A 23,553-nucleotide genomic window follows, 5' to 3' on the forward strand; every position below is an offset into this window, starting at 1 on the left:
GAGAACAAGAGGTTTGAGGGTTTTAATAGTAAGAATTAAACCACTACCAAGGGCTGTACAAATGCCTTCAGGGCAGCAGCCGGCCCCCTGCTAATGGGGGTCAGGAAGGAGCTTGCCCTAGGAGCCAGTTATTCCACTAGGGGGTTTCTTGCACAGGCTCCTGGATTGGCCCATCAGAGGCTGCACTGATTGATGAGGTGCAGGAGGGCAACTCGCAGGTGAAAACCTGAAGCCCCAGCAGGCAGGTGGCCCGGCCCAGGCAGTGGAGGAGTGCTAGAGCCCAGCATGCAGCTTGCTAGGGGGACGGGCAGGAGCGGAGGTTGGATTCCAGAGCCGCACTCCCCAGAGCCAGCCAGCACACGCAGCTCTGGGCTTGAACCGCTACCCACAGCCAAGACTGGCCCGCTGCAGCCCAGCCTGGGGGCAGGAACCCTGGGGGGTCTCTGCTGCGATGGAAACCACGAAGTGTCAGGAGAGAGGTGTGTACAGCACCGAGCACAAGCCAAGGGCCTTGGTTCTGAGGAGCTTGCAGGGGCCTAGTGGATAGTACATGGAGGGGAGAGCTGGCTGCTAGCCCTGCTTTGTCACTGACCTTTGGGCAAGGCATTTCACTGCCCTGTGCCTCAGTTTCCCCACCTGTAATATGGGGATAATGCTACTGATCATAAGAGCGAGCGAGCTATTCTCTCCTCTCAGCATTACATGCTTCTTCCTGCTAAACCGTGCTGCGGACGGAGGAGAGAGATGGGCGTAGAGTCCTGCTTCCAGGGTGAATGAGTAGTACCTGCCTATGTGACTCCTGGGGACTGATGGTCCTTTAGCTTCCCTTATTCCTGGGAGGTGGTGCTAACGCTGAAGCGGGGCGGAAGGAGCCAGGAAACAACACTGCCTTTGCTTTCTGGGTACCAGGCCTTCCCCCCTCTAACTCCTGGGCCTGTGCCGAGACAGCAGCCGCTGTGTGCTTAGTGCAGCACAGACTGGAGCGGCCAAGACCCTGCAAACCCCCGTGCTCTCACGCCTGGGAACTCTTCTCCTGTTTTTTCACTTGATCCAAAAGAAAAGGCTGGCTGGCCCAGCAACAGAGCGGGGAGTGACACAGGACCAGGCCAGCTCTGGCCAGTGCTCCTGGTTTAACGGCCAGTCTCATGTTAGACAACGAATAAGAACCACCAGCCCCCACTGAGCTTTTCAACATCTGCTGGGGTCGTTTCGCCAGTCCTGGGGGGTTTGAGGGGCCTGACTCCTGAACATTTGGGCTGGAATCATGTTTTAGAGGGTGAGGAAGAGGGGCCATAGCCCTGGCCAAGGTACATTGAGGACAAGGAAGATGAAGACCAGAAGTTGCAGCACTTAACCATCCAGGGAAAACTGCAGGTGCCTAGAATTAGACAACACGCACCCACCACACATCCAGGGCAGTTTTGCACCATGCCTGCAGCTGGCAGGTGGTAAAAAAGCCAGGATCACCATTTCAAATTGCATGGAGAGGACCCTGTTCATTAACCAACCACTCGTGGGGGCTGCTATTTCATATCTCTGCAGCCATCTCTGGGGTGGAGCACAGTCACTCACCCCCATGCAGGGCTCAGCCCAACAGGGGAGAAATCTTTGGAAGGAGAATGACATGGGCCATAAGGGCTGAAGCCCACCCAGGACTGTGCTGTGAAGGCCTGATCCTGTTCCCGGTGGCATCAAAGGGAGTTTTGCTTTAAGGTCTCAGTGGAAAGAGCCCCCGCCTCCCCCCATGCATCTCACAGTCTAAGGGGCAGGCTGGAGCCACCCACCAGTCCTCCCCGAGCTGCAGGGAGGCATCTGAGCTCACCCCCATGCACCGGAGGCCTCTTGGAATGGCTGCACCACCCCACCATGTGCTCTCCCTCCAGCCAGCCCCCTGGGGCCGGGTGACAGAAAACGGGCCAATGCTCAGACAGCTGGTGTGCCGAGAGCAGTGCCTGCTCATTCTCGCCTCGTGCTCCCCCGTAGCCACGGCTGGGCTCGCGGACTGTCAGCTCCTGCGGCAGCGACGTCCTTTCTGCTGTGGGTTCGTACAGCCCCTAGCACGAGGGCTTGGGCCGTGGCTGCAGCTGAGACCCCACTGCAATGCAAGTCAATAGACACTGACCATGGAGGCCAAGCCCTCCAGTCACTACCCCCCTCCCCGGGAAGGTATGTACCCCTGAAACGATGCCTAGCATGGCCCATCCCACACTGCAGGCTGGGACCCCAGCCGGGCCTGGGAAGCAGCCCCGAGGGAGCGATGTGCAAGGCCTGGCCCTGCGACTCTGTTTCCTTCTGAGTGGCTGAGGCCCTGCCAGGAGGCTGCTGTGGGGTGAGAAGACAGGCACAGGGCCAGCCTAAGGCCAGGGCACCAGACTCGGAGCTCTGCTGCCCCCTGCTGTCCGGAACGAGGGGTCCAGTGGGTGGCAACCCCTGACAGCTGGGCTCCCAATCACAGAGAGGGGAGTGCTGGGTGGAGGGAGGGAGATCAAGGATCGTCCAACTCCCCCCCACCCCAAAACACACACCAAAAGATGCAAACTCACAGGAAGCAGCATGCACTGAATGGAGAGCACGTTCCCTCCCCCCACACACCCCATCCGCAGCTCCCCAGGCTGCTGGGCACAGACGGGTGACTGAGAGGCAGGGGCGGCTCTAGGCACCAGCAAAACAAGCTGGTGCCGAGGGCGCAAATCTCTAGCGGCGGCGCGCTGCGCGCGCCGGCGCCGCGGCCATGCCGCGAGAGGTCACGACGGGGCCCGGGGGACGGACCGCCGCGCAGGCATGCGCGAGGGGAGGAGCGCGCGCCGCTCCGCTGGACCTCCCAGCGCCTCGGCGCAGGCATGCAGCCGCCGCGCGCGCGCGCCCGCGCGCGCCAGCCGGCGCAGCAGGGGGGCCGCCACGGCACCAGCGGACCCCTGAGAGGGACCTCTGCCCCACACAGAGTGGGCACGTCCCGGGGGCAGGACTCCTTGGCAGAGCTTTGCTTGCCAACATCAATTGACAGGGTGCATGAGGCAATCCCTGCTACAGGCGCAGGGCCCGAAGGGGGCAAAATTCAAGGGCCCATCTCACAAATTAGAATCCGGTGCCAGCATCAAAATTGTTCAGCCCTTGAAAAACTTTCCACTTCTTTCTACTGCTAGGAAAGCTCAGCCCTCCTCCAGATTGCCCGTTTAGAAACCCCCACTCCGCTGGATTCCCTGCCCCCAGCACTCAGGCCCCTAGTTCTTTATAACCAATTATTGATTGTATTGGGGTGATGCCCTGGGGCCACACCTGAGATCAGGGCCCTGCGGTGCTTGGTGCTGTACATACAGAGCAAGAGACGCCCTGGCTTAAGAGTCCCTGCCCCAAGGAGCTTACACAGGGATTGTCACTTCCAGCTGAGGGAAAGTGAGGCCCAGAGTGACTAAGTGACTTGCCCAAGGGCTCCGAGAGGCTATGGCAGAGTCAGGCTGTGACCCCATCTCCAGTCCCAGCCTCACCCCTCTAACCTCAAGAGAGGCGCTTGCTCTAAGCCAAGGCATTTGGGGAGGGACGGACGAGGAAGGGAGAAGAGACACACTCAGACCTTAGGTTCTGGAAGCTCAGCGTAGTCCAGGGGTTGGCAACCTCTGGCATGTGGCTTGCCAGGGGCCAGGCCGGTTTATTTATCTGCCCCGTCGGCAGGTTCGTCCGATCGCGGCTCCCCCTCGCCACAGTTCGCCGCTCCAGCCCCGCGGACACCACGCGTGGCTAGAGCCCAGCCAGGCCCTGGGCCCTCTCCCCTATGGCAGGGTCAGACCCAGCAGGGACTGTGCCCCTTGCCTCCCTAGCGATCCCAGGAGACCTGCCCCACATGCAGGGCACAGCTGGACTTGTTTACCTGCCGTGTCTGCGGGTTCGGCTGCTCCAGGCCAATGGGGGCTGCGGGAAGCGGCATGGACCAAGGGATGTGCTGGCTGCCGCTTCCAGCGTGTGCCAAAGGTTGCCGATCCCTGGCGTAGTCCTTACCTGGAGGAGCAGATAATGCGCTGCCGGAGCCAGCCTCAGGCACTCGCCAGGGATGAGTCGTTGGAGCAGCGAACCCTCCACCTGCCAGAATCTCAGTTTTCATGCAGAGGCCGTTGCTGGTCCCACCAGAGAGAGAGAATCAGCAGCCACAGACCAGCCCATGGCCAAAGCTTGGCCCTCGGTGCCTTGTTTTAAATCAGGTTTTGCTGGAAACACGTGGCCTGGCGGCCTGCAGGTTAAGGGGTCATGTCCCCCCCCCCCCCCCCCAAGGACGCTGCTGCAGACACAAGAGCAGGGCGGGTCCTTAAGACAAGGTCAAGATTTATTTCAGAACAAGAGACTGAAAAGCGTGAGCCCCTCGGACACAACGCGCGGCTAGAGCCCATCCCCTGTGGCAGGGTCAGACAGCAGGGACGGCGCCCCTTGCCTCCCTAGCCATCCCAGGAGAGCTGCCCCACACGCAGGGCACAGCTGGACTCGGAGGGGTGGAGCCCTCAACCCCTCCAACTGAGGCTGGGCCGCAAGCCCCAAGGTCTGGGTCGAGACCCCTCCCCAGCCAAGCACCTTCTCTTGCGTCAGTGGCGCCCGGCTCAAGCCCTCAGCGTAGCCGTGACTTGTGGGGCTTTGCAGGGGGACAGCACCCCAGCCTCCTTCAGTCCTCCATCCCCAGCCCCCAGCCCTCCCCACGCCATCTCTGAGCAGTGGCCCCCTGCAGCTCTGCAGCCAGGCATTTCCTGCCCAGCTGGGCCAGGAAACATTCCCCAGCAGCTGCTAATTGCCCAGCTGGTGGGGAGAAGCAGCCGGACACCTCTCGCTTCCCGGCCCTGCGCGGGGGCTGAGGGGCCCTGACCCCTGGCACAGCTGGGGGGAGAGCAGCTCTGAGCGCCAGCCCCCACTAAAGCCACCACTTCCCAGGCCGGGCAGGAGACATCAGACAGGGGGCTCGTACCCTCAGCTGCTCCTCCCAGGAGGAAGGAGGCCCCCAGAGCCCAACCACCAGCTAATGAAAATCCCCCCTCAACCACCCCGAAGTGCAAACAGCTGGACCCACGCGCCAGCACCCTGGGGTGGGCCTGCTCCAGAACCCCCCAGTCCTGGATCAATGCAGGCCGGGAACATGGCCGGGCCGGGCCTATTCCCATAGCTGCCTCTGGGGTTAGTGCCAATAGCACCAACCCACGCCATGGCCCCATACAGACATGGACCCAAGACACCGCTTGGTCCAGCCGGCATGGCCTCCGTGGGAATCACCCCCCCACACACGAAATTCCAGATGAGCCTGAGTCAGGGGGAACCTACAAGCTCCGTTTGCAAAAAATAAACCAATGGGCAAGAGGACGTTCAGCAACCAAGGCTCAAAGATCCTGCCAGGCAGCTATAGCAATGGAGACCAGCTCCCGCACAGCGCCCTCCGCAGGATCACGTCCTCTGCACTAGGCACATGCAGGGGACACCCCTCCCCCCAAAGGGCAGCATCCTCCCCTTTGCTGGGCCATTTGGGGAGCTTTGGGCTTCTCCGGGCTGGTACAGTCAGATCAAAGAGCCGGAGATTTCACGGAGAAGCCGGGAACTGGCTTGACAGACACGAGCACTTAGTACCTGCTACCACCTAGTGGTTCCCACTGGCTCCCCCACAGGTCGAGGGCCAGAGCCAGGCTTCTGGCTCAGATCCCGGCCTGTTTTCCAAAGGGTTTCTTGGCAAAGGGTCTCGCCCCCCCAGATCACTCTATGGCCTGACGCACGTCAAGGCTCGGCGCCCCTTGGATATACCCCCAGGAATCTGTACCCCGCTCACTGGGGCCTGGCGGGGACCCCATTTGGGCAGATCCCCCAGAAACACCCCAGCACACAGAGATGGGCTCCCGCCCCTGGACCTGCCTTGCTTCTAGGAGCGTGTGGCTTTCATAGAGAGCAGCTTGCCAGGCCGTTCACCGCCCCTCCCCGCCCCACCGCTGAGTCCGGCGCAGCCTGCGCCGAAGGTCCCCAAGCCGAGCTCCCAGGCCTGGGAAGAACCGCTGGCCCCGGACAGGGCCCCAAAGAGGCGAGGGGCTGCAGACCCCCTTGTGCAGCTCGCGGGAGGTCATCCTCTGGAAAGGCCAAGCATGGAGTCCAGCTGGCCTGGGCCCCGGCGAGTCAGATACCAGCGCAGGCCTCTCTCAGGGCTTTGATCACAGGCGCAGGCCGAGGGGACGCCTGGCTGGTTATCAGCGAGATCCACTCCTGCCTCTGGGCCCTACGAGAGGTCGGACAGAAGAGGGGGTCACACACCAAGCCCCAATAATCCACACCCCTGTATCCCTCCAAAAGGGGAACTCCCCGAGCGCCACAGCTGCCCCTCAGTTTGAGGGTGAGGTCCCAGCGCGAGCCAGGGCCGGGGCTGAACGGTAATTCTAGGGCTGGGCGTCCCTACTGTCTCCCTCCCCAGCGCCGCCATCCTCATCCTCCCCCCGTTGCCCACTCCCACCTCCCCCAGCCACGTCCCACCAGTTCAGGGCCCCGAGATCTCACAGGAGGGGGCTGGGAGCAGGACATTTGTGGGATCTGTCAGAGCCTCAGGACACACTGCAGGGCTCCGGGGATGGAGGAGTTGGGTTGGCAGGTCCTTGCCACAGTCCCCACCTGTGCGCTCTGGCTTCCTCCCCATCCAGCCGCCAGGGAGAGGGTCTGCGAGCCCTTGCACCTTCCCCTCGAGGCCTCCCCCAAGATCCCGCAAGCGGCACTCGGAGAAACGAGGCTACGACACTCCCCAGATGTGCCAAGCCATAAGGTGCTAGCAACTGAACATCTCCTGCACAACCCCCTTCCTGCCCCATGGTGCCACTTTGGCAGGCCCAACGCCCCCTCCGCAGCCAGCCCGGCTTTGGGTCTGCAGCAGCCCCACTCCCCGCAGCCAGCCCAGGACCCCCCCCCCCAGCCCAGGAACCCCCCCAACCCACCCCCCACAGCCAGCCCAGGAACCCCCCGGCAGCCAGTCTCCCCAGCGGGAGCCCCGCACTCACTCGCTGGCTGCTTTGATGATGAATTCGGCGCTGGCCCCGCGGTGGTTGCGGGAGAGGCACAGGAGGAAGGCCGTGTCGGGGAGCCCCAGCGGCTTGGCTCTGAGGAGCTCCGCTCTCACGTGGCAGGTCTGGGCGTAATCCTTGACGGAAAACCTGCCGTCGCTGCGGGGGAAGCATGAGGGGTGGGGTTCGTGGGGTAGAGCTGGGTGATGGAGCCCCCGCCCCGCCCCGAACGCCCAGCTCCTGGCTTCCCGCAATAGGCCATGAGCTCCCGTACCCACAGACAGGGCATCCCCACCTGGGACCTCCAGCTTCCCCGCCCCCCTCGAGAGAGCTCTGAGCAGGGGGTTGGACTAGATACCTCCTGAGGTCCCTTCCAACCCTGAGATTCTATGAGTCTACGATATGGGCACTGCCATCGTACCCTGCCCCACTGCCCGCTCCTTCTTCCAGGGCTGGAGCCAATGCAACCCCCCGCTGGCTCTCCCTGCCAGCTGGAGAGGGGAATGGCAGGCGGGCACCCTGACATGCGGTGGGCACGGGAGCAGCAGGTTGATGCACCCCCCACCCGGGAGGTTTCGGTGCCTCTGGCCAGGGCAGCAGGGCCCCAGGGTGCAGAGGGGAGAGCCCGGGCGCCCCACAGACTTACTCCCTCCGGCGGGACAAAAGCAGCAGGTCGCTGAGGAGGTGCAGGTGGATGGGCTTGGTGCTCAGGCGGGGTCTGTACCCCACGCCCACCTCCTGGATGAGGACCTGGGAGAACTCCCCCGCCCTGACCAGCCAGCGGCCCCGGCTGATGAGCGGGATGGACTGGGGGGAGAGAGAGACACAGATCACCTTGTGCAGAGACCCCGAGGGGCAGGATCGGTGCCGGCCCGAGCCATGCACCAGCGCCCCCTACTGGATCCCTGCAGGGCACCACCTGCAATGCATCCAAGTCCAGGCTGGGCGGCAGGAGGTCCCACAGGGCGCTCAGCTCCGAGAGGTGTGATCATGGCAGCTCACCGGATCTCACACATCACTCCAGTCCCCGCCATATCCTGCTCCACCCACTCCAGCATCCTCCCCCATGTCCCAACCCAGCCCTCCCCCCACATGCCCCCTGCCGTGGGGCTGGAGCACCAAGAGCCGCCCCAGCGCAGAGCCAGGCCTCACCTTCGTCTTTACGAACTCGACTTGCTTCTCCAGCAGCACCAGCTCCTCGGTCTGCTTCATGTGCCGCACGTTCTCGTTGCAGGCCCACACGATCTGAGGAAGGGCAAGGAAAGCTGCAGGCCCTGCGGGGGGTGGGAGCTGGGCACTCTGGCTAGGGCTCCCCCCACCCCCTGCCACCCACCAGAGGGGGCAGAGACCAGGGAATCCAGGACACTTGGTGCACCCCAGGGGACGGGAAGGAAGGTTTTCCAGCCCTTGGACACTGCTGGTCTGGGGCATTATGGGACATTGCCCTGCTCCCTCCGACGATTGAAGTGTCGGGTGCACATGGCGCCTCCTAGCCCAGGATCTGCTGCAGGTGCCCAGGCTTTGCCCTAGTTCTCACTCGCCCCGGGGTGCCACCAGCCAGGCTCGGGATGGGCTGTGGGGTGGTGCATTAGGTCCCTGGGTGCCGGGGACAGAGGCTCAGACGTTCAGGCGTCCCACCCTGCAGAGACCTGCTGGGATGCTGTCACCCCAGGGCCCTGTGCACAGGTGATGCTCTGACTGGGGAACAGACCTCGGCTAGAGCATCTGAAGTGGGGGGGAGGATTCTTCTCACCCCAGCGCTTCTGCTGGTTCTAGGTAAGAAATCCCAACTCCTGCCTCCCCTGTTTCTCCTGGGGAAGACTCCGGGGAAAACCGGTGTGAGTCTGAGGACAAGGAAGCGAAGCCTGATTCATTCAGACGGGGAGGGATTTTTGTTTTTAAACTCAGGCTGTTTGTGAACACAATTAACTCAAAGGCCCAAGAAACAGTTGGGAGAAAAGCACTTTTTAAAGATTCAACCCAGGCCCCCAATTAATAGAGGAGGAAGCTCCAGTTCACCCCACCCCCTCGCTGGAGGGCTCCGGGGAAGTCAGCCAAGAGAAGATGAGCTAGTACCACACTAGCAAACAAGCAGGAAAAACCCCTATTTAAAAACACCTTCCCGGCATTGCCAGCGGCATAAAACGGCCCAAGCCTGTTTTATCGCCCCCGTCCAGGCACCTTTTGGACTCCCCAGAGCCTGGGAACGCGAGACCCTGGACGTGCTGCATTCTGGCCTCCCTTGGGGAAGGAAACCGTTCGGCTGGAGCTCTAAAAACCCACAAGCACAATCACTCCCCCGGTAACGTCCCAGGAAGGCGGCACGGTGCGCTGGCCAGACGGCTCAGCAAGCTCAGGTCTGACCAGGGAGGGGCGGGAATGCCGAGAGACAGGCCCCAATGCCAGAGGTTTTCAAAGCACAGAAGGCAGCGAGGCGCTGAGCACAGAGGCCAGCAGGACGCAGCACGTGCGGGAAGCGGTCAGGGGCTGAGTCCGCACCGGGCGGTGTGAGCTCGTGGGCCGGGACGAGCAGAGAACCAGGAACAGACTCGGACCAGAACCTTCTCCTACCGCTTCCCCCAGCTCCGCCAGGGAGCCGAGGAGCAAGCCCCAGAGCATAGCCCATCTCCGCATGCTGCCTCGCAGAGCCGCGGGGGCGCGAACGGCGGGTCCAGGCAGGCGGCGTGAGGACTGCTACGGCGCGGGGACCGGCACAGCCAGCCTGGGGCCGCCTCCCACAAGCACCCAATGGTGCCCTTACCTCTCCCACGGCCGTCAGGGCCATGCCAATGGAGCTGGCCAGTTCGGAGCCCGCCGGGGCCAGCTTCAGGATGTTCTGTGGGGCAGAGGGGAGAGCAGGAGGATCTGTCATGGGAGGGTCTCCCTCCCGCCACCCTACAGCTCCTTCCCCCTCCCTCCCAGCCCCCATATGCGGACAGAGCCTTCCCCTCTCTCCCCGCCCATCCCTACCCCTCTCCTCCTGCACACAAGCCCCCTCGGTCACGCCAGCGTTTCGCTTTGGCTGCAGCTCAGAGGACGCTGGCCTGGGCCCCTCTGAGGCAGGATCCTTGGGAGGCCAGCCCCAGCTAACCCCTCCGAGTGAGATCCCAGACGGCCCCTCACCTCCAGCAGGATCTTCAGGCGGGTGATCCTCTGGAAGGGCAGCACCAGGAAGGATTTCAGGGGCTGCCGCTGGCACACCGGCTGCTCCTCCAGCTTCCTGAGGACCTGCCGGAAGCGCCAGTTCTCCCGCCTGCAGCGTGCGGGAGAGAGGGGGCGGGTGAGGGGGCCCGAGGCCAGAACCACCTCAGTAGAGTGGCCCTGAATTCCCTCCCTCACTGTGCTACAGGCGCCAGGGCAAACGCTGCCCAGAGACCCCGGTTGAGTGCAGGCAAGGCCTGATGCTGGGAGTTCCCGAGCAGTGGGGTGTGGGGAGGGGGCTATTTTTCTGGGGTGGGGGGGGGAGATGAAGGATCTCCTCCCCCAAGCTGGGAAGGTACAAAAATGAAATGCAGCCCCGTATCAATTCCTGCCCCTGCTCACCTCTCCTGCCTGAACCCAGGAGGGACCTGACCTGGTCCCCACTGCTCCCCATTGCCTAGGCCAGGAGCCAGCAAGCTGCTATCAGCCCCAAAGAGAACCTGCAGCTGGGAGCATGTCCTGATTTCCTCCCTTCCCAAATCCGTACGCAAGCAGGGGAATGGGGTCAGCTGCCCTCAGGCATCAAAATAATGTGTTAACTCTGGAACTTAATGACAACCACTTAGTGTAACAATTGGTGACCGTTTTCAGCAGAAACACCCCTCCACCATGGAGACGTCGGAGAGGACAGAGACTTAGTGAGTTATGGAATCCTCCCCAAGGGACATTACTGGGGTTTCCCCGACAGTCCACTCCCCTGGGCGGTGCCCAGTCTAGTTCCAAACAGTCCAAGCACCCCCCAGGGACACCCCGCAGACTCTCAGCTCTCGCTGGCATGAAAGTTTTCCTGAGGCTCAGCCTCAGTGTCCCCATTGAGAGGGGAGCCATCTGGGAAGGGGCAGATGGGCTGTTCCAAGGGGCACAGACAGTGGGGAGGAGCAATTGGGGCACAAGCGCCCCCTGGTTATTCCTCCCCCCGCTGCACCCTCTGAGCCCCGGTGGCTCCTCACATCAGCTGCTGCATGAGCTGTTCCTGGTACATCTGGTTGGTGACGTAGGGAATGTAGACCCTGTGGAAGGCAGGGCAGTGCTTCAGGACCACGGCCCCCAGCCCCGCCAGGAAGACATCCTTGTCCATGTGCTCCTCGAGCTCCAGGAGAAACCTGCAGAGACCAGGAGTTGAGGGAAAGGATCCTGCCACTGAGCGAGGTTCGGGCTGGAGTAGCTGGGAGCTCCCTCCACAGCCCAGCGCTCCTGCCCCCCTCCCTGCAGCGCCCCCCGCTGGGCGAGGCTGGGACTGGCGTCGCTGGGCGCTCCCCACCGGCCGCAGTTACCTTTCGCTGACGTCCTTCACCTGCTGCAGGTTGGAGAAGAGCCGGTGCACCTCGGCCCTGGTCAGCGTCTCCCGCAGCACCAGCGATCCCTTGAAGTGGCTCGTGGCCACCGAGAGGCTGCGCAGGTAGGAGGCCTCTGATGTGATCATCTCAAACATGGCCTGGAGTGGAGACCGTGCGTCAAGAGACGGGGGCGAGCGAGCCAGCACGGCAGGGCCTGGGAACCCCCCGCGCCGTGGGACACGCCAAGGGGTGCCGGGCCAGCTGGTTAAAGGGACTTAGACACCTCACTGGGAGCCAGGCGTCTAAATCACTTTGCAAACATGAGTACCCAAGTCGGGCCAGCGCACAGCCACCAGGGAAGGGGCACAGCTGCCTGGGCAGCTTGGTGCCAGCCCTGTGGGCTGCTCCTGCAGCCAGAGCGCATTGGCACAGGGGAATGCCTCAGCCATGCCCCTTCCCCGGTCCGCCTACAGGAAGCGCTTCCCTTCCATTACAGGCCTCTTGCTCTGGGGACTCCTGCAGGGAGCGGCAGCCAGACAGCCAAGGCCCTTCTGGGCGCTGTAGGGTTTGCCAACCCTCCAGGATTGTCCTGGAGCCTCCAGGAATCCTATCCAACCAAAGCTGGCATCCCTACTGGGCACCGGCACAGGGCAGAGCCGGGAATACAACCCAGGAGTCCAGCTTCCAGGCCTGCGGCTGAATCAACTGACGCAGGCACATAAGAATGGCCATAGATACTGGGTCAGACCAATGGTCCATTTAGCCCCATATCCTGTCTTCCGACAGTGGCCAATGCCAGGTTCCCCAGAGGGAATGAACAGAACAGGGCCATTATCGAGTGATCCATCCCATCGCCCGGTCCCAGCTGCTGGCAAACAGACGCTAGGGACACCCTCCCTGCCTATCCTGGCTAAGGGGCACTGATGGACCTGTCCTCCCTGAACTTATCTAGTTCCTTTCTGAACCCTGTTCGAGTCTTGGCCTTCACACCATCCTCTGGCGAGGGTGGCACCGTGTGCTAGGAGACCAGGCGTCAGCAACCAGCCCTGCTGGGAACACACTGAAATCCAGGCTCTCCAATGCTGGGGTTATTTCTATTAGAGCAACAGCACTGGGAATCCCCTAAGGTGCTGGGGGCAGAGGTGGGGCAAATGCCCTGTTTGGAGTAGGAGAGCAGGGGCGTGCCAGGCTGCCAGCCCCGGAGACCAGAGGGAGCTGCACATCCCAGAGCAAGCCACAGGCCAGCTTCTGCCCTCAAGGCTGATAGAGCCCATTGGTCTCCTGGCCCCGGTTTTCAAGGTTGCATGTTAATGGTTGACCCCCAAGTGGGCAGGGTTTTGTCTGAGGTGGCACTGCCCCATCGCAGCACTGCCCCATGCCCCCCCTTCTGTTTTCACCAGGGCAGGGACCAGAACTGCTGGCTCTGGGGGCGGGGGCACCCCGCTTTCCCCCCTCCCCCTGCTGCCCACTCTGCAGGGCCATCCCCACACTGCAGCCGGTGCCCCAGAGTGATCAGACTGTGGCTGCAGCAGATGGCAGCTCTCTGCAGAACATTGTCCCTCGCCTCACCTCGCCTCGTGGGGGGCTCCTCTGCCGGGGCAGCTTCTGCTTGGGCTGAACCCGTCTCTGGCGGGTGGGAACGTCCCACCCCTACTCGCCAGCCAGCCGCACAATCAAACGATCAGCCCCTCCCTCCCAGCCCGAGAGGCGGCCGCCCTCCGCTACCTCCTGCAGGCGGTGCTGCCGGGGCGAGAGACTCTCCAGGAGCCGCCGGCTCTTCACCTCTGGGATCTCCTGCCAGAAGCAGAAGCTGTAGTCGCGGGACGAGATCTGCGAGGCGGCGCCGAGCAGGGAGGAGGAGAGGAGGCCAGCGATGGACAGGCTGGCGTCCACCCGGAAGGACGGCTCCTTGGGCTTGCGCTCCGCCGCCTTGAGGCGCTTCAGCCAGTAGTCTTGGTAGAGAGGCTCTGGGAGGGAGCGAAATGAGCAGGACATTAGCCACAGGGGCTTCCCAGAGTGCTTCATGAGTAACTGCATCCTTCAACGAGTCATATAACCCCAGGTCTGATGACACAACCCACCTGCTCCGCACACGGCCCTGGACACTGGGAAACCCTCTCCTGCTCTTCGGGGTGCCCATAGCCATTTCGGGGGCCCGGCCCAGCATCCCCATGAGCACGGCTGGCCAATGCGCGCCCGGAGCCCACTCAGACGGGTCACGGCGTGCTGCCGTCACCGGTAACGGCTGGAGAACTGAAGGACCTCTAAGGAGTAGCCAGCTCTGTTCCAACCACCCCTTGGGTCCTGGAGATGCCCTGGGCACATTCAAACCAGCCCTGACCAGATCGCAGGTGTTTGTGTGTTGTGCCTCATGGTTTAGACACAAGAAACCCTGCATCTCGGCAGGGGGTTACACCAGCTGACCCTCGCGGTCCGTTCTAACCCCGTGGTTCTCTCATTTCTCCCCCCACTGCCGGAGACCGTTACACAATCTGCACGCAAGGAAAAGCTCGCGCTCTTCAGAGGGAATTCAGTGCAGAGAGAGCTGGGTTTTAGCATCTCGTGGCTCCGATTTCACTGTGATGCGTGTAACTCCAACTGCACCAACTTTACCTGAAGGGAAACAACCAGACTAGAAAGAACAAGAGCGGCGCGCCCAGGAGAGAGCACAGGGTGTGGGCTTCCCCTCTGCTGCCCAGGAGAGGTCTGATATTTGAGGCCCAGCACACAACAGACAAAGACATCACGGTTTTGCAACAGCACAATTCAGTAGGCTCTTAAAGGGACAGCCTGCTCCAGGACAGGCTTGTGATGTTTAGTGACTCGGTTTCCCCTCCCTGGCGAGGGCCGGGCTGGTGGAAGTAGCATTGTGTGGCCTGCATTAGGGCTTGTTCGTGGCAGCAGCCTCCAGAAGCCCTTCTAGAAATTTCCCTCCATCCCGCCATGCTTGAGACCCTGCGGCCATCGCACAAGGAGCGGGTCAGTACTCACGTGTTTGCACGTATTTAGATTCCCTCTTCCACTTGTCCGTGTCCTTGGCTCCTTTCCCCAGCGGTCGGCGGAACAGTCTAAACAGCAGCGAGAAGCAGCTTTTAAACTGGGTCCCACCGGGACAGCCCCATGCTACAGCAAACATGAACTTTCCCCCATAACTCTGGCTCTTGCCTCATGCCCTACAGCGCCTCCTGCTGGTGGGTTTGCCTCATGCCCTACAGCGCCACCTGCTGGTGGGTTTGTCACTCATTTGTGTCCTTGTGCAAATCAAAACCTCTCTGTGCCTCAATGTACACAGGTGTAAAATGGATACGTAGGAATATGCCAGGTGGATCAGAAATAAAGGACACTGGGCTTAGTGGACCGTATCTGACAGTGGCCAGCACCGGCTGCTTCAGAGGATGTGTGAGAACGCACAGTAGCAGTGTAGAATAGGCCACTCCTCCAATCAGGTCTCTTCCTGATTTCTTATAGCTAGAGATTGGCTTAAAACTCTGAAGTGGGAGGTTTGCCATCCCTACAGAACTGTTACCTTGAACCATGGAAACTCTGGGTATTCTCATTATCCATATTAGCATTCAATCCATTTCTGGATCTTGCCAAGTTCTGGGCCCGACGACATCATGTGGCAGAGAGTTCCACAGTAACAGCACATTGGGTGATGTATAGTGTTAATTATCTCCCACACAGGAGATGTGTAAGACCATGCCCCTCAATCTTTGTATCTATCCTCACAACACCCCTGTGAGGAAGGAAAGTGCTCCTATGGCCATGTTATAGATGGGAAACTGAGGCCAGGAGAACCCACATGACTTGCCCCGGTCACACAGGAAACCTGCAGCAAAACAAGGCTTTGAATCCAGCTCTCCCCGGTACTGGGCTAGTGGTCTACCCCTGGGCTATCCTTCCGCTCTGAAAGGTACCAGAGAAATAAGGTCATCGTCAGAGCCGGGCCTGAATTATAAACCCCAGCTCTGCTCCAGATGTCCCCAGAGTTCCAGATGCTTGGATCATCCCATTATAGCAATAGGTCCCAGCCGGAAAGGCCAGCTTCAGGGCCTGGGCAGTGTAAGGATCTGGGCAGGGGTCGAATTGAACCTTTGGTTGCAACGATAACTATAAAAATGGGAACTGAGGGGGGCACAACACACTAAGTCTGCAGGCAGCCTGGAACCACAGCTATGGGAGAACAGACAGGAACAGCCCTCTGCTTAATCCAATGAGTTGTTCACTCTGAAACCTAATGATGGCACATAAAGCATCAACGCCCAAAGCACCAAAGAACTTGGAAATCATATTACAAAGATTTGCCCAAAGACAGGCACTTCACGGGCAGAGCTTAGTTTGTGGTGGGAACTAGAGGGCATCGCTGGGTACCCTCCCATTCAACCCCTGCACCCCACCCAGAATGATTACTGGGTATTGCCATGGATATGCCAGTGGCTTCAAGGAAAAGGAAGCAAGAATCCCTCTCTATGCACAAGTTGCATTGCAACTAAGAGAACCTCCCAGCCCCAGGGCAGCGATGCGGGGAGCTCCCCGGGGGGAGGCGGGTTACCTGCGCTCCGGACTTGGCATCTGCGTAGCTGTGGCTTTGGAGAGATCTTGCAGGGAGCCATGCAGGACCTTCCTCCCGGGGACCGGGGTGGGCTGCTTTGTCTCCATTTCCAGCAGGCCAGCGGCGCCCGTTGGCCCTGCAGCGCTAGGGGGCTCCTCCACCGGCTCCTCCGGGCCCATGCTCTCGAGGGCCGCCAGCTCGGCTGTGGGAGGAGAGGGCTGGCAGCGGAGGGGGGAAGGGTCAGCCCCTAGGGAGAGCAGGAGCGAGGGATGAGGATGGTGCAGGGGCAGAGGGGGCGGCCTGGCACCACGCTGCACTGGAGCCACGTCGTCAAAACAAAACCCGTGCCCGCCTCTGCTCCCCATCGCCGCGGGGCTGAGCTCACCAGCGCCCCCAGGGAGCTGCCAGCCTCATGGGGCCCAATCAGAGCCAGACGCCGGCAGAGCGAGCTGGAGATCCTGGCAACTGCCTCTGCATGGCAAGCCTGACGCCACCTGCCCGTCACCTGGATAACGGGAGAGCACACGTCTGCAACAGCAGGGGCTGCAGGTCAGGCCTGAGGGGCACTGGCAGGGCTGGAATAGCGGGTGCTGTGGGTCATGCCTGAGATGAATTTCCAGAGTTAGCAGGAGTCAGGCCCAGGACCCTGCCTGGTCCCGGTTATGGGCACTGAAATTCTCCCCCTCCAGGGCACTCCCGCCCTCCAAGAAGAGGGGCTGGGATCAGAGCCCCCTGCCCTCACCCCACATCCAAGCCAAAGCGCACTCGGGCCAGTCTCTCCACGGCCCCCGTCACGCGCTGGGCCCTGGATGCTGCCAATCAGGTCTCAGTGAAAGCTGCTGACGAGTGGGCCATGCCAGAGTGGATGGAGGCAGGACACCTGGGTCCTCGGGATCCAGGCCAGGTGGCATCGGGGTCCTGACAGCAGCCAGCAACCAAGCCCAGCCCCCATCTAAGCACCCAAATGAGGCGGGTCAGATTTTCAAGGGGGCTCAGCACCCCCTCCCTCCCATGGGTCCCAAGACGGTGGTGGGATGGGTGGGGGTCACTGGTCTGCAATGGGAGCTGGACGATTTTGGAAATGGGGCCAGAGGGAGGCAGAGATCGAGGCGTTTACCTGGGGCGGGGTGGGGGGAAGGAGGGAGGAGACGGGCGCACAGACCTTTGGAGTTGTCGGCCAGAAGCGGGACCCTCTCCGCCGCCGTCGAGCCTGGCTCCGGGGAGCTGCCCCGGCAGGCTGCGGGAAGGCCGGCCTTGGCGCTCCTGGGGCGGAAGAGACCGGCCAGGAAGGGGCAGAGCTCGGGGCGGCTCTCCGGCCTGGCTGGCTGGGGTCTCTGGGTCACCGGGCAGGAGCCGTGTCTCTTCACCGGCGCCGTGGCCCTGGGCGGCGAGTCTGACCGCGCGCGCTTCCGGCAGAAGAAATCCATGGGGGCAACGAGAGGCCTGGTGGAGGGAGGAGAAGGGGGCTCAGTCCTGGCCAGGCGGCTCGTTCCCACTTCGGGGGCTGGCCTCTCTCGGCAGCTGGGCACCCGGAAAGGCCCCCGGGGACACCGACAGGGTCAAGTGCCCTCCTGCCATGCTCACCGGGCCACCCGGCACCCACGCCCCAAACACCAGGCACATAAGCTGGGCCGTGGCTCGCCGGGCAGGTCCCTGGGTGGCACTGGGAGGGCCGGGGTGCCCTCAGCTCCCCCCAGCTCCATCGGCACCCTGGCTCGGAGGCTGCTAGCCCAGGACTCCGCTCAGGCCCTCTCTGCAGCCCTAGCCACCTGTCTGGGCTCGGCCCACAGGCCAGAATCCAGCTAGGGGGCAGATGCCCCACCCTGAGCTCCCCTCTGGGAGGGGAGGGGAGGGAAGCCCCTCGGTGCTCTGGGATCAGGACCAGCCAAACAGGGGCACAGCACCCAAGGGGAACTCTGCCCGAGCTGGGCAGGCCCAAGGGGCCAGCTGGCCCCCTCCCACCCATGGCCAGGGAGATGCAATGCGAAGGCCACGCTGCTGCTCACCTGCTCGGCCCTGGGTGTATCACGCCGCCCTCGGCGATAGCTCCTGGCCAGGCCCAGAGCTCCCAGGGCTAAAGCAGCCTCTTACCTGGAGGATCCCCCCCAGCCAGGGAGAGCAAGAAGCTACAGCTGCTCCCACCTGCAAATAAATAACCTCCAGGGCTCCCTCGTTAGTGGCTCCTTAAAGGGGCAGCACGCCAGGGGCATCCTTAGCCAAGGTCAGCAAGGGTGGGCACCCAATGGAGCAGATGGCAGCGGGGCAATGAGGGCAGTTCTGGGGGGGGGGGTCCTTGGCTCCCCCAGGTGGGGGCTATTTACCATCCTAACTAGGGCCAGGGCGGGACGTGGAGAGCTCTCCCAGCACCAGCCCATTCCCGGTTTCTAAGCTTGGGAGGGGAGCTGGTGCAGGCTTCCCCCTAGGGCCAGTCTGCAAACAGGAGGCCCCGAGCCCCTGGGGGATTAACCCTGGAGGCTGGCCCCAATCCCCCTCTGTCCTGTCCCGGCCGCCTGCCCAAATGGCTCTGCCTCCTACGTTGTGCTGTTGCACACGGGTCCACTTCAGGGGTGGGCTGAGCCCCGGGTGTCTCCACCCGGAGCCAGGGGCCGGGAAGCCCTCAGAGATTGGTTAGGAGGATGGGGCAGGAGAGGGTGATGGGGATACCCCACGGCTTGTGCTGCCGTCTGTCCCGGCAGAACTGCCCAGGGGAGGAGGTCGGCAATGGCTGAGTGAGCGAACGGAGCAGGGGAGCAGAGATCCCTCCCTTGTGCGAGTGAGCACCAGGGATCTGGACGCAGGCCCCAGGCGGGAGCTCCAGGACTGGCTGCCTCCGCTAGCAAGGGGCTAGGCCAGACCCCTCAGTCAGTGCCCCCCTGCCTCCCCAGCACGAGCCTGGCCTCTGGCCGACTGCCCCATCCGAACGAAGGCTTTCCCAGCCTCCTCCGGGTCTCGCCCCTTGCCTTAGGCTCATGGTGGGCATGGCCCCAGGAGGGCGCGGAGCTCGCAGGTGCCGCCGGTCGTGTTGCCAACTTAGCGTCTTTGTCACCAGATTTAGTGACTTTTTGGTTCCCTAGTGAGAAAATAAGTGTCCAACTGACCAGGGACAAATCTACTGCCAATGACAATGATGTTCAGAGAAAGACGTCACCAAACCATTCACAAGCAGCTCAGTAGTGTTCATAAAATCCATGCCATGCTCTCACTACGTTCTGCTGCACCCCAAGTCAGTGTCATTCCGTCTCGGCGGAGCGGGTCCTCGGAAGGAATCGCATTGGGCTGGGATCACTAATCTGCAGGCGAGGAACAGAAGTTTGTGGGGGCTAATGAAATACGTTGCTAAAGCCAGGCGCACTTTGGAGAAAGCAGCACGTTGGCCAGGGCTTGGTTTTACCCAGATGCTCTTTCTCGCTGCTCCGTAGTAGGCAGCACAGCCTGTGATGCAGGGGAAGATGGCTAATGAAGCGGGCAGGGTGGAGGAGGCAGGTTAGCCAGCGAGGAGAGCCGCACGGATGGAAGGTGGGGTGGGATGAGACAGGCCATGTGCCCCAATGGAGCGAGGGCACAGTGCCCCCAGGGATGAAGCCCTTACTACAGGATCAAAGGTGGAGCTGGCTTGACTTCAGTTCCCCTTTACGCCTTCCCCTGGCTTGGCCTGGGGTTCGCAGCTCAGAAATGAACCCCTGGAAGCAGGGGGAAGGGGTCCAGCTAGCAGAGTTTTGTTTTTAAATCTACTTTCTTGGCTCCCTGCAGCGCCGAGCTCAGGTCAGGTGAATTCCCCCTTCCCCGTGGCTCTGGGCTCTTCCTTTCACTCACCCGTCGGCTCAGATCCAGGCTGGCAAGAAAGGGAGGCTCGGCCGAAATGAACCAACCCCAGCCGGGCTGGGCTGCCCTGTACCGAGCGCCCGTCCCAAAGAGCAGGGGGCGCCCTCCTGATGATGACAGCGTCCTGGTGTCGAACAGAACGTAGTGAGAAGAGCGTGGAATGGAGAGAGAGAGAGAGAGAGAGAGAGAGAGAGAGAGTGTGTGTGTGTGTGTGTGTGTGTGTGTGTGCGCGTGTGTGTGTGTGTGTGCGCGCAGGGGCAGCTCTAGGAATCCCAGCACCCCAAGTAGGGCGGCGCGCCGCAGGGCGCGCTCTGACGGTCGCCGGTCCCGCAGCTCCGGGGGACCTCTTGCAGACGTGCCTGCGGAGGGTCCGCTGGTCCCGCGGCTCCGGTGGAGCATCTGCAGTCATGCCTGCGGGAGGTCTACCCGACCGCGGGACCAGGCATGACTGCGGAAGGTCCGCCGGAGCCGCCTGCCGCCCTGCCGGCAAAATGCCGCCCCAAGCGCGTGCTTGGCGCGCTGGGGTCTGGAGCCGGCTGCGTGTGCGCGCGCAGTTCTGTTTGGTGACATTTGTGATTCCTTTTGAGAGCTTAAACAGCTGCATTCAGGATTTGTCTGGTGACTTCCGGCTATGGGGATGGAGTTGGCATCACTGCGGGGCTGGCTGAGGGCTGGCAGGGACCTTCCCTTGCTTTGACTTTGGCCTGCCCCGGCCAGGCCTGTCTCTCTGCAGCACCCAGGCTGGGCTTGGCACTGGGCGGGGAGTTGCTGGGCGAGGTTGGGGGGCCGGGCTGCGAGGTGCCTCCTCCCCTGGTCCCGGTGCCGGAGAGGGACGCTGTAGTGGCCCAGTCCCATGGGCCCCCCTGAGCTCAGATGCTTGCTGGGGCCACACTCCCATCGCTTACACCAGCATAACCCCACTGGCAGCAAGGAGACACCCCGATTTACTCCAGCACGTGAGTCTGGCCCCTCTGTTTACGTCTGATGCTCTCCCCACCTGCAGCACTGGGGGCAGGGGGGGCTGGTTCCGGCCTGGGCCCCCAGAGCCGCCTCTTTTGCAGCACACAAGAGGGCCTGCGTGAGGAACTGGGACTGTTCTTACTGTGGCCTGTGAATGCTGAGTGGGGAGTGTTGGCCTGGGAGGACGATCTGGGAGATTGGCTGGAGGGAGAAAAGCTGAGCAGTGAGACTCCAGGAAGGGGTTAGAGGCCAGGTGACACCTCTGCCCGGGAAGCTGAACAAAGGCTGGGGGGGGAGGAGACGCTGGAGTGAGAGGAGTTTCAGGAGCTGGCTGGGGAGCGGAGGGAAGGACAGACGGGGCTCTGACCCCCCCAAGGGGGCTGTGATGCTCCCGGGACCCCAAGATGGACCTAATTGGGGAGGATCCTGTTGTCTGTGCCTGCAAGGCCTGTCTGGGACTGTGTTCCCGTCATCTGAATAAACCTTCTGCTTTACTGGCTGGCTGAGAATCCTGGTGAACCGCAGGAAGCTGGGGGTGCAGGGCCCTGACTCCCCCGCACTCCGTGACAACCTGTCTTTGATTCTTTCGCTACCACCCTGGCCCGAGCCCAGGGCTGGCACCAGCGCCAGCCTTGGTCCTGCTGCCCCCGGACGGAGAGGGCACCCGCAGTCTGCAGCAGGGCCCAGGTCACCCAGCAGAGCAAAGTCACAGAACCCCTTGGCCCAGGCGCTGGGAACAGGGGAGCTCCACTGAGGGCCCAGGTTCGCCCCTGCCAGAGACGGCCCAGCCCGTCAGCCAGTAACACGGTACCCGCTCCCCCAGGACACCTGGCTCCTTCCTGCTAATCCTGTGCCACGGAGAGCCCTGGGGTGCACCTCCCAGCCATTCGCCTCCCCCAGCCCAGCCCCGATGGCTCCTGCCCTGGGGTCGGGGCTTGCACACTGCGCTGCTGTCCAGCGCTTCCCCCCAGCAGCGCTCAGCTCAGGCCCGTGCTGGGCTGGAGACAGGCCCGATCCAAAGGTCTGGGTTGGTCACGTCCAGCTGGTTGGTTCTGCCGTTCATCAGGGGCCTCTGGCAAAGTTTGGATCTGGGTCTAGGTTTGGATCCAGCCCCTCGCCCTACCCCCAGGGTCGGGGGGTCGTTGACTTTATCTTCACTTTGGAAAGCTTTTGATACCGTCTCCCACAGTGTTCTTGCCGGCAAGTTAAAGAAGTAAGGTGGATAGAAAGCTGGCTAGATCGTCGGGCTCAACGGGTAGTGATCAATGGTTCCATGTCTAGCTGGCAGCTGGTATCAAGTGGAGTGCCCCGAGGGTCGGTCCTGGGGCCGGTTTTGTTCAGTATCTTCATTAATGATCTGGAGAATGGTGTGGACTGCACCCTCAGCGAGTTTGCAGATGACACTAAACTGGGAGGAGTGGTAGATATGCTGGAGGGTAGGGATAGGATACAGAGGGACTTAGACAAATTGGAGGATTGGGCCAAAAGAAACCTGATGAGGTTCAACAAGGACAAGTGCAGAGTCCTGCACTTAGGACAGAAGAATCCCATGCACTGCTACAGACTAGGGACCGAATGGCTAAGAAGCAGTTCTGCAGAAAAGGACCTGGGGGTTACATTGGACGAGAAACTGGTTATGAGTCTGCAGTGTGCCCTTGTTGCCCTTGTTGCCAAGAAGGCTAACAGCATTTTGGGTTGTATAAGTAGGGGCATTGCCAGCAGATCGAGGGAAGTGATTATTCTCCTCGATTCAGCACTGGTGAGGCCACATCTGGAGTACTGTGTCCAGTTTTGGGCCCCACACTACAGAAAGGATGTGGACAAATTGGAGAGAGTCCAGTGGAGGTAATGAAAATAATTAGGGGGCTGGAGCACGACTTATGAGGAGAGGCTGAGGGAACTGGGCTTATTTAGTCTGCAGAAGAAAAGAATGAGGGGGGATTTGATAGCAACCTTCAACTATCTGAAGGGGGGTTCCAAAGAGGGTGGAGCTCGGCTGTTCTCAGTGGTAGAAGATGGCAGAACAAGGAGCAATGGTCTCAAGTGGCAGTGGGGGAGGTCTAGGTGGGATATTAGGAAACACTATTTCACTAGGAGGGTGGTGAAGCACTGGAATGGGTTACCTAGGGAGGTAGTGAAATCTCCTTCCTTAGAGGTTTTTAAGGTCAGGCTTGGCAAAGCCCTGGCTGGGATGATTTAGTTGGGGATTGGTCCTGCTTTGAGCAGGGGGTTGGATTAGATACCTCCTGAGGTCCCTTCCAACCCTGATCTTCTTCTTCTTCCCAACAACACACCTCCCTGGTTCCCCTCGGCGGTGGGTGATTGCCGGGCCTGGGCTAAGCATGTGCTAAATAACCAAGCAGGCCACGCTCATGTGGGGGGCCAATGGGCAGAAGCGAGTGACCTGCAAGCTGCGCAGGGCACCAGTCGGGAACAGCCCAGCCACAGCTGGGACAGCAGCGGATGCAGGGGAGAAAGACTGAGGGGCAGTGGCAGAGCTAGGAGGAGCCCTGGGCTGAGGTAGCAGGACAGGACTGAGGTGCGTTGCCATAGCAATGGAGAATCCCTGTCCACTGAGGGGCACCAGCGGAGCTGGGTGGGGGGGGCAGTTCAGGAGGGGAATAGCAGGGGGCTGCGGGTCAGGATTGAGGGGCACCAGCAGGGCGGGGGGGCGGCTCAGGAGGGGAATAGCAGGGGGCTGCGGGTCAGGATTGAGGGGCACCAGCAGGGCGGGGGGGCGGCTCAG

At 61.7% G+C, this 23,553-nt stretch overlaps 1 protein-coding gene across 2 annotated transcripts; it reads right to left on the minus strand.

The window, feature by feature from the left end:
• Positions 1 to 5,315: 5,315 nt before the first annotated feature.
• Positions 5,316 to 18,158, minus strand: LOC120387946 (rho guanine nucleotide exchange factor 19-like). 2 transcript variants are annotated; one of them, XM_039509371.1, is made up of 13 exons: positions 18,032 to 18,158; positions 17,188 to 17,468; positions 16,026 to 16,227; positions 14,465 to 14,541; positions 13,256 to 13,440; positions 11,471 to 11,631; positions 11,147 to 11,299; positions 10,119 to 10,248; positions 9,757 to 9,831; positions 8,148 to 8,240; positions 7,642 to 7,802; positions 6,993 to 7,154; positions 5,316 to 6,226 (listed from the first exon to the last, which is right to left on the minus strand). In XM_039509371.1, exons 2-13 carry the CDS (start codon positions 17,450 to 17,452, stop codon positions 6,127 to 6,129), a joined length of 1,764 nt encoding a protein of 587 aa, XP_039365305.1. In that variant the 5' UTR covers positions 17,453 to 17,468; positions 18,032 to 18,158; the 3' UTR covers positions 5,316 to 6,126. The 2 variants fall into 2 exon arrangements, with proteins under 2 accessions (XP_039365305.1, XP_039365304.1); XM_039509370.1 differs by having other exon boundaries at positions 13,199 to 13,440.
• Between the last annotated feature and the right edge of the window lie 5,395 nt (positions 18,159 to 23,553).

The sequence above is a fragment of the Mauremys reevesii genome, linkage group 21 (genome assembly GCF_016161935.1).
Source record: "Mauremys reevesii isolate NIE-2019 linkage group 21, ASM1616193v1, whole genome shotgun sequence".
Classification (NCBI taxonomy): domain Eukaryota; kingdom Metazoa; phylum Chordata; order Testudines; family Geoemydidae; genus Mauremys; species Mauremys reevesii.

Excerpts from the sequence above, each read along its gene's own strand:
- LOC120387946 (XM_039509370.1), bottom strand. The coding sequence starts at position 17,452 with ATGGATTTCTTCTGCCGGAAGCGCGCGCGGTCAGACTCGCCGCCCAGG. Across the intron at positions 13,441-14,464 it reads ATCTAAATACGTGCAAACAC|AGCCTCTCTACCAAGACTAC; the intron begins GTGAGTACTGAC and ends GCTCCCTCCCAG. Across the intron at positions 8,241-9,756 it reads CCCTGACGGCCGTGGGAGAG|ATCGTGTGGGCCTGCAACGA; the intron begins GTAAGGGCACCA and ends GCCCTTCCTCAG.